At 41.4% G+C, this 13,243-nt stretch overlaps 1 protein-coding gene across 2 annotated transcripts in view; it reads left to right on the plus strand.

The window, feature by feature from the left end:
• Positions 1–2,530: 2,530 nt before the first annotated feature.
• Positions 2,531–13,243, plus strand: part of LOC140713635 (N-acetyllactosaminide beta-1,6-N-acetylglucosaminyl-transferase-like) — a 66,505-nt gene continuing 55,792 nt past the window's right edge. For both annotated transcript variants that reach the window (XM_073023999.1, XM_073023998.1), the window contains exon 1: positions 2,531–3,567. In XM_073023999.1, the coding sequence (XP_072880100.1) occupies positions 2,601–3,567 (967 nt within the window). In that variant the 5' untranslated portion in view covers positions 2,531–2,600. The remainder of the gene's footprint in view (positions 3,568–13,243) is intronic.

The following is a 13,243-nucleotide window of genomic DNA, read 5'->3' on the forward strand; positions in this document are numbered from 1 at the left end:
GTACGTTTTTATCTAGGATCTCGCTGTACTTACCAGCAGAAAAGCATTAAGGATTCAAATTGCATTTATTATCAAAGAATGTATAAATTATACAACCCGGAGATTTGTTTGCTTACAGGCAGTTGCAAAGCAAAGAACCTGAAAGAACCCAAATAAAAAAATTAGACCAACCCCCAGTGCCCACAGAGAAAAAAAACAGAACTACTCATGCTAACAACAGAAGCGAGCGACAACAACTGCATTCCGAAGCAGATTGAGTCCTTGGATTTAAATCCCCAGAGCAGCCTAGAGTTAGGCTCAAAGCCTCAGTGTACAGCTCCTCATATTAGTGGGGCAGCCTCACAAGCTTAGTTTCATGGAGAGAGGAGCCCCCAGACTATCTGGACTGGCACTTAAATTGTCCGAATCACGCACTAGGACCCAGACCCGGCTGCGACGAATTGTTCTGGACCTAGATTTTGCTGCCAGAGAAGCCAATCCTTGACCTCTCCAAATCGGCTCAGTGTTAGAGCGAACCAACCTCACCTGACTCTTGACACCCTGCCTTTCCAGTCTATTTGGGCCAGCATTTATATTGTCCGGACAGCATATTGTAAGATAGCATGATGCTACCCCCACCATACTTTACAGTAGGGATAGTGTTACCCAGCTGATGTGCAGAATTAGATTTACACCGCACATAGTGCTAGTGTTGAGGCCAAAAACTTCCACCTTAGTCTCATCCGACCACAAAACCTCCTTCCACATCTTTACAGTATGTTCTAAATGACACTTTGCAAAGTCTTAATAGACAAGATTTTTTTTAGTGGTACATCAGCCTACTGAACAACTCAAAGTGGTTCACTTCACTCAACTTAATTTGCCCCATTAGTGAAATGATTCCACTGCCTATATACTCACTTTCAACGACTCCTCATCTCATGTTCTCGATATTATTTATTTATTTGTTTGTTTGTTTGTTTATTTATTATTTCTTTATTTTTGTATTTACACAATTTGTTGTCTTTTTCACACTGATTGAAAGCCCACATTAGTAGTCTTCCATTAATTCTTTTATGGATTTATTGAGTATGCCTGCAAAAAAATGAATCTCAGAGTTGTATATGGTGACATAGATGTACTCTGATAATAAATTTACTTTGAATTTAATTGGACCTCCTCCAGCATTTACTTGGGCAGCTCATTCTACATTCTACACCGTGAGATAAAACTGCATCTCAAATCCCTTTTTAATCCTTTCTGTCTCAATTTAAACATTGTTCAAAGTGAAAAAGAGCGAGAAGAGATGGAGAGAAAAGCTAAGAAAAAGAAAAGAAAGGTGACCAGAGCTGTCTGAACCTCTTCCTACAGTCTCAGAGTCAACTCCTACAGCCACCATGGAGGAGGCCCCAGAACCTGAATTTGTTTCACAGCCACAAGTCTCACCTGCCAAGCAGATGTCAGGAAGGACACAACCCCCACCCCCCCAAGAGTAAGAAAGCATGCACAGTGATTAAATCTTTAGGCCTGAATAGGACAACTTAAAACTTTCCATTCTGTGGATGTCTGTATATAATAGTTGTATTATATAATATAGTATGTAGTTGAGATGCGTCCTCTATTGAGCTGGAGTTTACTGCTAAGCAGGGAGGACTGTTATACATTTAATATTTCAGTAATATTCAAGAAATATTGTAAATATATTGTTTGATTAAGCATACTTTGTTTATATAATGTACTGCAGGTTGTATGTAAAAGTAAGAAAATGGCATATGTCATTATGTCACAACATCATACATGTATGCCTCACTTAAAGTAAAAGATGAATTAATGTACATGAGTTATCTTCCAGCTCCTTTCATTTCCTTTCAATTAGTTTTTATGTTTTGGAGTTACAAAACATAAAAGTCACCCTTTAGCCTATTTCATTCCAGGATAAACAGACCCAGCTTCTCCTCATAATTCAAGCCATATAGTCCAGAAAACTTTCCTGTGAATCTTTTCTGCACCTTTAGCTTAATGACATCCTCCCTTGTGCTGTGGCAACCAGGAACAGCTATTACCACCAGGCTCCTGAACTGGCGTGGATAACTTCACTCACCTCAACTCTGAACTGATTGCAAAACCTATGGACTCATCTTCAAGGGCTCTAAACTGATATTCTCAGTAATATCATCAATCTATTTATAATAGCACAGTTTGTCTTTTGCACATTGGTCAGTCCTTGTGTGTAATTTTTCATTGATTCTACTGTATTTCTTTGTTTTCCCGTGAATGCCCGCAAGAAAATGAATCTCAAGGTAGTATATGGTTTAATATACGTACTTTGATAATAAATTTACTTTGAACAATATCCCAAGTACAGCCTCACCAAAACAGTAACGTGAGGAAGGAGGAGAGTTGAAGTTGGGGGTAAGGCGAGAGTCAGGTCTGGCCGAGGGAGCGAGTTTGCGAAAGAGAAGGACAATGTCCTGTAGGTGGAGTCGAATAAGAAAAGCAGCGGGCAGCCAATGCCGTGGACGGGAGGCTGTTCTAACTCGTGACACGGAATTGATTGCCCTGCCTCGTTGGAAAGCTGTGGAGGATGGCAGCGCCAGGACTCTGAATCGCCAGGGACGCCAATGAATCCGGCCAAACTGAGCGTCCTGTTTTGCGCGGCCGTTAGCATTCTCGTCTGCGTTTGCATTTATCTGGTGACCAAGACCAAAACGCCGGTGGCTGGGGGCTGGAGCTTTGATTGCGCCCGGTGCGGCGACTATCCGGACGAGCTGTGCTCGGCGCTTTTTGCTGGCAAGTCAGTCGCCACTGTACTAGGAGCGCAGTGCGAACAAATAAACCGGCAGCGGCCCGGACTCGCAAGCGGCCTGCCCGTCAACTGCTCCCGGCTTCTAGTTGACTACTCCTACATCACCAAACCCCTATCCCAAGAAGAGGCGGAGTTCCCCTTGGCCTATATCTTGGTCGTGCACAAGAACCTGGAGACCTTGGAATGGCTCTTCCGAGCCATCTATATGCCCCAGAACGTCTACTGCATTCATGTCGACCAGAAGACGCCGGTCGAGTTCCGACAGGCAGTGGCGGGGCTGGCTGCCTGCTTCGATAACGTGTTCCTGGCGTCCAGGACCGAGAACGTGGTGTATGGGGGGTTTTCGCGCCTCCAGGCCGACCTCAATTGTATGCGTGACCTGGTCCTCTCCAGCGTCCCGTGGAAGTACGCGCTGAACTTGTGCGGCCAGGATTACCCGCTGAAGAGCAATCGGGAGCTGGTGCAGTACCTGAAGCAGCGATGGAAGGATAAGAACATCACCCCGGGCATCTTGCAGCCCGATCACATCAAGCAGAGGACCACGCATGTCCACCGCGAGTTCATCTCCCAGTCCAAGTCGTACATGGTGAAGACCCCAAAGAGAAAAACTGGGAGCGTGCCCCACGGGCTGAAACTGTACTTTGGTTCGGCTTACTACGCTGTTACCAGAGAGTTTGTGAACTTTGTACTGAAGGACGAACGGGCTAAGGATTTGCTACAGTGGTCGAAGGATACCTACAGCCCCGACGAGCACTACTGGGTCACTTTAAATCGCATCTCAGGTAACTAGAGGCAAGGGTGAACGTATAAGAGACAGAACTCAGGATCAGGCCTTTACACTATGAAGCCATTATTTTGATTTGTGATTGAACTAAATATATTCTGATCATTCGTATCTCTCCACTTCCTGTGTATTCATGTTAAACGTCATGATCGTATATGCCTGCATCCCGTTTCAATCATCACCCTCATTTTGAAAAAAAATATTGCCCGTACACGTCTTTTAAACTTTCCACCTCTCAGTTTAAATGCACGTCTTCTAATTATATCCCTGGGCGAAACAAAGTTCATGGAACGACGCGATTGTCGGCAGTGTATCTCCCAATGTAATTTTGTTGCAGAGTCCAAACACTTTAAGAGTAATTAATTACTTTCCTTTTGAGGGAGATTAATGGTAGTTCCTTCAGAGGTTCGTGAGAACATTTACCACCCGAACCTTCCCCCGATCTTGGCTTGAATTCTTTCTGTAGCTACCAAATGTCGTCTTCCATTTTAAGTAACTATTACCGCACTCATTTTGTTTATTTACTATTAAAAAAAAGAGGGGGGGGATGGAAGCTTGGAGAAACACGGCATGGAGCCAAGGACAGGGTTTGAGACATGTTTTGAAACCTACTTTATTCTTAAGAATTTGCCACTTTCTGCTTCCGTGCATTGGAGTAAGTACTAATTTACTTTTTCCTACTTTATACATCCACCTTTGACTATTTAGTTTCTTCTGATAACGTTCTGAACATGTATTTGTCTACTTGTGCCTGATCCACCATTTATGGTGGTTATAGCTAAGCCTTCACCTCAATATTATTCTCTTGCACCAATCCCGATACTCCACAAGTCCTCCAATATCCACACCCATCGGGTCACTTTTGATTGGATTCAGCAGCAGCCCTCTAATTAATCAAATCAGTGATTAATTTGGTACAGGAGGCCATTAAGCCAATTTTCGGTGTCAACCCTCTATCAGCAGAATTCATTAGTTCCACTTACCGGTCTTTTTTCGTTGCAGCTTTGGAAATTAAAATTATCAAATTTTCTTCATCTAGAATGACAGAGATTCCCCAGCCTCTGTGTGAAGAAATCGGTTTTCAATTCAACCTCACATAGCCTAGCCTTTACCTTGAAATTGTGCTTTCTCGTTGTAGATTCAGTAAACGGGGGAAACATCCCCCAAGTCTGTATCCAGTTGAGCCCTCTGTAGCCAGTCCTCTTGTCAATCTTTGGTGAAAATGTTTGCATTAAAAGGTTGGTTTCATCTGAGTCTCTGGAATGAACCAGGCACCAGTCTATCCCTCCTTGCTGTTAACAGAGAAGTTTTATTGAAGCTTTGGGTGAGAGCAGTTTACTGGTAATCATTTATATCGGACCTCCACATGGTACCTATTAGCACAATATATGATAATTTCAAGGGCAGTTGTCATTTATTGTTTGTTGTTTGTATTGGATCCAGGCCACATGTTTTGGTCTTCTAGCATTCTTAGAGTTGTGACAAAGAAGACTATTTGGCTCTCCATGAAGTAATCCAGTCATCCTCATTCACTTCTCTTTCTAAGTATACCTCAAAATCTTTTTTCTTTAAGTGTCTAGTCCATTCTCTTCAAAGTTCAATTTACAGTTTATTATCAAAATACACATATGTCACCATGTACAACCTGAGATTCATTTTCCTGTGGTCATACTCAAGTCCATAGAATAGTAACTATAACAGGATCAGTGAAAGATCAACCAGAGTGCAGAAGACAACAAACTATGCAAATATAAATAATGAAAACATGAGATAAAAAGATAGACCTTAAAGTGAGATCATTGGTTGTAGGAACATCTCAATGGATGGGTAAGTGATCTATTCAAAAGCCTGATGGTTGTGAGGTAGTAACTGTCCTTTGAACCTGGTGGTGAGAGTCCTGATGCTCTTGTACTTTCTACCTGGTGGGAACAGCAAGAAGAGAGCATGACCTGGGTGGTGGGGATCTCTGATGATGATACTGCTTTCCTACAGCGGCATTTCATGTAGATGTGCTCAATGGTTGGGAGAACTTTACCCTGCTTGCACTCCAGGATAGTGAGCAAGCCGGTTGCTGAATCATAGGGTTTCTGATTAGTGGAGTTTTATTATAGTCCAGATACTGAATGATGTTGATATTCAGAAGGTTTTACACAAGTAACTGAAAACTCAAATACCAAAACAATGAACAATTAGGAAGGCAAAAGGATATGAATGCAAGACTAAAGATGTCTTAGTTAAATCATGTACTGTTCCAGTGAAACTGGACTGGGATATTGTGTATGTAACTGGTCTCCTTCCCACATCAATTTGTGATAAAGCAAGAGAAATCATTGTTCACCAGGTTGGTTCCTAGAATACTTGGGGGAGTGGCAAGGAAGAATGACAATGAGAAATTACACAACCTGGAATGGAATTTCAAAGTTCAAACTAAATTTATTATCAGAGTACATATATGTCACCATATGCAACCCTGAGATTTGTTTTCTTTTGGGCATGTTCAGTACGTCCAAGAGCCATAACAGAATTAATGAAAGACTACACCCAACAGTGCAGACACGGAACCAACGTGCAAAAGAGAACAAACTGCAAATACAAAAGAGAAAAAAAATTAAGGAATAAATATAGAGAATATGAGATGGAGTCCTTGAAAGAGAGTCCACTGGTTTTGGGAACAGTTCATTGATGGGACAAGTCAGGTTGAATGAAGTTATTCCCACTGGTTCCAGAGCCTAATGGTTGAAGGGCAATAACTGTCTGTGAGCCTGGTAGTGAGAGTCCTGAGGCTCCTCTACCACTTTCCTGATGGCAGCAGCAGGAAGAGAGCATGACCTGGGTGGTGGGGGTCCCTGATGATGGATGCTGCTTTCCTGTGATGACGCTCCGGGTAGATGTGCTCAGTGGTAGGGAGGCTTTTACCTTTGACTGATTGGGCTTTATTCATACTTTTTGTAGGATTTTCCATTCAAAGGCATTGGTGTTTCCATATCAGGCTGTGACACAAACAATATACACTCCACCACACATTTATAGAAGCTTGTCAAAGTATTAGGTGTATTCACAAACTTCTGTGGAAGAAGAGACACTACCATGCTTTCTTCATAATTGCATTTATGTTCTGGTTCCTGGGCAGGTTCTCTGAAATGATTACACCAAGGAATTTAAAGTTGTGAACTTCTCCACATTTGATCCCTCAATGAGGACTGGCTGATGGACCTCTAGTTTCCTCCTCCTTGGTCTTGTTAACATTGAGTGATAGATGATTGTGGCACTAGTCAGCTGGGTTTTCTATCTGCCTCCTATATGCTGAATTGTCACCACCAATGTTTTGGCCAACAACAGTGTTGTCATCAGCAAACTTAAATATGATATTGGAGCTTTGCTTAGCCTCACAGTCTTAAATGTAAAGCAGGTAGAGCAGGGGGCTAAGCACACAGCCTTATGATACCCCGTGCTGATGGAGATTGTGGTGGGGATGCTAATCTGAACTGCCTGAGGTCTGCATTTGAGGAAATCAAAGATCCAATTGCACAAGGAGGTATTGAGGCCAAGGTCTTCAAGTTTATTGATTAGTTTTGAGGGGATGATAGTATTGAATGCTGAGCTGTAGTCCGTAAAGAACATCCTGATGTATGTGTCTTTGCTGTTTAGATGTTCCAGGGTTGAGTAAAGAGCCAACGAAATGGTATCTACTGTGGACCTGGTTTGCCAGTAGGGAAATTGGAGCAGATCCAAGTTACTTCTCGGGCAGGAGTTGATCTGTTTCAATTCCCAAACTCTCAAAACATTTCATCACAGTAGATGTAAGTGCTACTGAACGGTAGTCATTGAGGCAGGTTACCATGTTTTTCTTCGGCAGTGGTACGATTGAGGCCTGCTTGAAGCAAGTGGGTATCACAGACTGCCGCAGTAAAATGCAATCTTATTCAAACTTTGTGCAACTTATACTGACTGGGCTTGACAAAGAGATGAAGGGGTGACTTCAGTTTGGGCAATGTTGAACTAGGACGCGTCTCAAAATAACAGATCAATAACTCAGGGCCAAGATGAGAAGATATTTCTTTACCCAAAGGCTAGTGAATCTTTGAATTTCTCCACTCAAGCTGTGAAGACTCAGTTTCTGAGCATACTGAAAACAGAAGTGGATAGATTTTTGGAAATTAAGAGATTCATTACAGAAGGTTTCTACTGAGGAAACAAGATCAGCCATGATCTTGGTGAATGGTTGACCAGGATCAAGGGCCTGAAAAACCTGCAGCTTTTAAACTTTAGTATAAATGTTCAACATATAGTGATCTCCTGGCCATTGTAATCTTTGCTTCTAACTAACTGAGTTCTCAATATATGCTCCCATTTTAAAAGATATACTCAAGTTACTGCACATGCTTTAGAACTATGGTGTTTGCTCTGGTATATTAATATGGCATAGTGTCATAGAGTACTTTGGATAATGTGACACAATGCATAACTTTGGAGAAGGAAAGAAATTTCATTGAGTAAAAGTGATGTATTCAGATAATGGTATAAAAAGTTGTAACCAAGTTGGATTTATGGAGAGAACTTTAGTGCTCACAGGTAAAATGACAGATGTCAAGTTTATTGTAATTTATACCGTCAAATGGGACAGCATTTCTCCGAACCAGGTTGTAAAGCATGATAGTACACTTAACACACAATATTTTAGGAAAGTAAAAATTAAATCCATAAATGAATTATGCACAGATAAACAAAGTAAAGTGCATAAATACTGTAGGGTACAAGTACAAATTATCCAGTGACACTTTGAGTGTGATGTGGCAGGGAGTTTAGAAGCCTAATGGCCTGAAGCAGCTTTCTATCCTGGCCATCCTGTAGAATATAGTTAAGATGGTGGGGTAGCCTTGCTCGCCTCAATCTCCTCAAGAAGTGGAGGTACTACTGTGCCACCTTATTCAGGGAGGAGATATTGAGGGTCATCCATGATGTGAACTCCCTGCAACTTAGTGCATTTAACTCTCTCTATGGAGAAAGTTTATCTGCACCTTCCTAAAGTCCACAATCATTCCCTTGGTTTTCTCGATGTTCAGACTTCGGTTGTTGTCCTCACACCAGTCCACCAGGTGCTTCACTTCCTCTCTGTGCTCCAACTCACTGTCATTGCTGATGAGGGCAGTCACTGTTGTGTCATCCGCAAACTTGATATCAATTGAAACCTTTTAGATTTGGCTTTTGTAATGCACTGTAAGGTTTCACTGCTAATGCAATGGCCTCTCTGTAATGTTTCACTGCTAATGTAATAGTTTCTCTGTAGCAGTGATATCTGGGTTATGACTAAAGATAACGAGGGCTTTGGAATGTGTGCCATCCAATGAGAGGCCTGTTATTCTTGGGGGTCTGAGAGAAGGGACTTGGCGATCTTTTGTCGGGGGAGAGATGAATGGCGAGTGTTGGTGGACAGCCAGATGGACTGGTCTTGGAGCGAGGGTCGGCTAGATTTGGAGGAGGTCGATGGGGAACGAGTTGGACAGAACCGTGAGCTCCATCGTTGCGCATTAGACTGTTTCATGAAAATGGGCTCTTTTATTTTGCTGCTTTACTAACCATGTTGTCAAATTTAGAATTATAAAGTTCAATTGTTTAATTGCATATTGTAAACTGTTTGTTATTTTGTGGTACTGATTTGTAACGGGAGCACATCACGCAGTACCCACTCAAACAAGATTTTTTAACTTTGGCCAGGCCGGGGCCAAATAAGCCGCTAGCCAAATCTAGGGTTACACTTGGATGAGGGGGAGTACTTTTCCAAAATGTGTAAGGATTAATAAAGTAAGTTCAGTGGTTTTATTGTGTGTTCTATTATAATCCAGTCATTTTAGTATAAGGCATGTTTTTAGGTATTTAATCTCCAATGAGCTTTGTGGTAACACTTGAGCAGCTCAGACTTGCTCTAAGATTATCTATCACTTAAACAGTCTAACTATATATGTCAGTGACTCTTCACATTATGAATTACTTTGCCTTATTAATTTTTCATGATCTTGCATGCTTAGTTTTTATTACCCATTCCTACATGGCAGTGGGTCCAGGTCTCTGCAATCTGACCTAAAGCTGCGTGTGGCACATTTGCTCAGGTATTCATTGGCCCTTTTGGGTCAGATTTCGATAGTATACCGGAGTCACCTTGGATTGTGGACAGGAATCTGTGGGGATTGGTGTTTTGATATTATCCTTGGTGGTACCGGTTACAGGTTGGAATAACCTATGCTTGCAAATGAGTAACTACTTCGAATTTATTTTTTTAATTTTATAGGTGGTATACACTGGTGTCATGGTGCCCTATTGAATGAATGTTTAGGGCGGTGATTGTGACACAGGCAAGATGAGAGCATGGTCCTGAATGAAACCAAGCTTTTAAAATGATCAGTGTTTGCCCAGTCAAACCTGCCAACTTGGAATCCTACAGGCACAATAATTACCATGCTGTGTTTCAGTCAGTGTAGCTGCAATAGTTTCATCACACATTGATGACAGTATAAGATCTCCTCGACAGAAATTCCTGCAAGGTGTGTATTTTCACTTTTACCAGTGGTAGGTCAAAGGGTCGAATACAGAGCCAACCAATGAAAGTCAAAGCTTCAAATTCGATCACAGAGAAGATTACTGTCTATGGATAGCAGAAGACCAGATGGGGACTTGTTGCTTTTTCAGAAGCTGAGTACCATGGCAAAGCCTACTCTTATTGCCCATTCCTAATTGAAAGTGAACTTTGGTTTCCAAGGCCATTTGAAATGGCATTTAGAAGTCATTCAGAAGGAGGGTTTGGAGTCACATGCAGGTCAGGTATCATAAGGCCATCAGATTCCATCCCCCGAAGGACAACATAGAAACAGCTGACAGTGCTGATAGATTTGCAATGAGCCTGACTGATCTTTCCCCCCAGCTTCCAGATAGTAACAGAACTCAAATTTCACAGCTACTTTGGTAAGATTCAGATTTGGGTCTTTGGATTATCAGCCAGATCTCTGAATTATGTCTGGTAATTTAAACACTGCACCAATTGTATCCATCTCTAGACAGGCAGATGCATTGGCAAAATGTGAAATAATTTGTTTTTAATATTTTCATATTTTTTACATTTCTGCATTGTTTATGGGTGATTGAAGTGAAATTTCATGAGTAAATATATGAGCATCTGCTTTTGAAAATGGTCTCATCAAGCTGTTTTATTGATTGTAACATGACACTACTGTGTGGTGAAATTGCTCTTTGTCTATATTTATTTTCATTTCAGTTTAAATTAACCTTCTGGTTTGCAGATACTGTTTATCAACTGACTGATCAACCAAACAAAATGCTTCACCCGTTTAATTTCCATTTGAAGCTGAAGCGTGCCTGTTTGTTCAGCTGCTCTTGTCATCTAGGGAAAGCGTTATTTTCGCTCGTTCTGATTTTGACTCCCATAAGCTAGAATAACCTCCTCTACAGAAAACTTGGCCTCAGCACGGGAAGGAAGTTGCAAAGAGGAAAACATAATTTCAAGAACAAAGAGTTCTCATTGTATTGCAGAATTACTTAATCATGCTATGTGAAATGTGATGAAAATTTCAAATGGGGAAGAATTTATTTATTTATTTATTATTGCGATAAAGCGTGAATTAATCCCTTCCAGCCTTTTGAGCTGCACCGTCCAGTGATCCCCTGATTTAATCCTTGCCTAATCGTGGGACCATTCACAATGACCAATTAGCCTACTAGCCAGCCTGTCTTTGGATTGTGGGAAGAAACCGGAGGACCCACGCAGTCACGGGGAGGACTTGCAAACTCCTTACAGGCAAGGGCAGGAATTGAACCTGTGTTGCTGGCATTGTGCTACCATGATACTTGTAGATTTAACACATAATTTCAGCATTGTGGAGGTGGATAATGTGCAGGGAACCATTCTGTGGGGAAAGGATTTGGGTTTTGATGTGACTCTCAATTTTCCGATAACTCCGATCACGCAGTTTGTAACCCAATGGGTTTCATTAGACCCTTGAGAGATTACTTTACATGTGATACAGAAACAAACAAAACTGCTAATGCCCTGCTGTATTGAAGCAAACAAGACAAAAATAACAACACATCAGCGAGGATGGTTATAAGTTAATTACGTCTTTAAGTGTATTCTGATATATAGAAGGCAGTTTCCTAGCCTTGCCAGTATTTCAAATTATGATGTGTTCAAGTTATGATTTTTGTTTGATGGATCCTGCATTCGTTAGATGAACAATCTCTGGGCCTGAAGTGGAGTAAGTCAGCATCTGGGAGAGTTTGCAGTAAAGGGACAATTTACAACAGGCAGTTAATCAGCATCTCCTTGGGGTCTGGGAGGAAACCAAATAATCTAGAAGAAACCTGCATCATTAGTAGGCCAGTGGTGCAGTGGCTTCTGCGGTGGACTTGTCCTGGGTTCAAATCTGGCCAGCTCCTTGCACACTTTCCATCTGTGCCGGGTTGAGCATTGAGCTAGGAATTCAGCCTTGTTTTTTAAAAAAAAATGTTAAAGAACTGGCAAGGTTGCCACCTGGTGCACCACAAGGCGTGGAAAGGAACAGCAAACCCATGTTATCACAGGGACAGTGTGCAGACTCCACACAGACAAAATGAGGATTGAATCTGGGTCAAAGCAGCAGCACTGAGTTTCCATGATTTTCCGCATGGCACTCTGCAGAAATCCTAATCCCTAACAATTAGTACTGCGTCTTGTCAAGAAGACACTGCTAAGTTAATTCTGGTAAGTTGCAAGAAGAATCAAAAGGGAGTTGATGGACATGTGTAGGCAACAGTTTGCAGGAATCTACCAGGGACAAATTCTGTACAGAAAGTACAGAATACAGAAAATAAAGTACAGAAAGTAATACCTGGTAGAAATATATCCATCACATGTTCCTTCCAAGGTCGTGATGAGCAATGAACAAATCTACCTAATCTGATTTGTTTTATTACCATTGTCTTTCTGTGCAGCTTATGACCAACTGGTTATTGGAGTTTAGGTTGACCACTGATTTTCCGGATATGTGAGGGACTGGACTATGGGATTGGGATTGCTGTGCCAGGAAATCAATATTTGGTGTGACCACTGTTTGCCTTCAAAACTGCGTTGATTTTCTTAAAAAAACTCGTGCAGTTTTATAAGAAAATCAGCTGGAAGGTTGTTCCAAGCATCTTGGAGAACTTGCCACTATTCTGCACATTTTAGCTACCTTGACTGCTTCTATCTGTCCAGGTAATCCTGGGGAGCATCAGTGACATTGGGATCAGGGGTCTGTGGAGGCCATACCATCTGAAACTACTTTTTTTTAAAAAAAAAATCTAGGGTGCCCAAGACTTTTACACAGTACTGTATGTCTCCTTCAACTGTGGAAACTAAGGCTATCTCAATTAATTTGACATTGTGTACATTGCGTTTTTAAAAGCAAGAAAACAACAAGCTGAATTCTACCTCAGGCTGAACATTAAAGGATTTTGTTTCCAGTCCAGTTGTTATCAATCCACAGTTCTGTATTTTTTTCCATTTGGTTCAATTGTTTTCAAATAATAGAACATTATCATATGACTAACTTGGAGAATGTTATGGAGTGCAATTACTGAAATGTGACCTAGTCGTAGTAGGAAAAGATTATTGGTTCTCTTGGATTACACAGAAGGAAATCCAGAAT

This window comes from Hemitrygon akajei, chromosome 20, assembly GCF_048418815.1.
Source record: "Hemitrygon akajei chromosome 20, sHemAka1.3, whole genome shotgun sequence".
NCBI lineage: Eukaryota > Metazoa > Chordata > Chondrichthyes > Myliobatiformes > Dasyatidae > Hemitrygon > Hemitrygon akajei.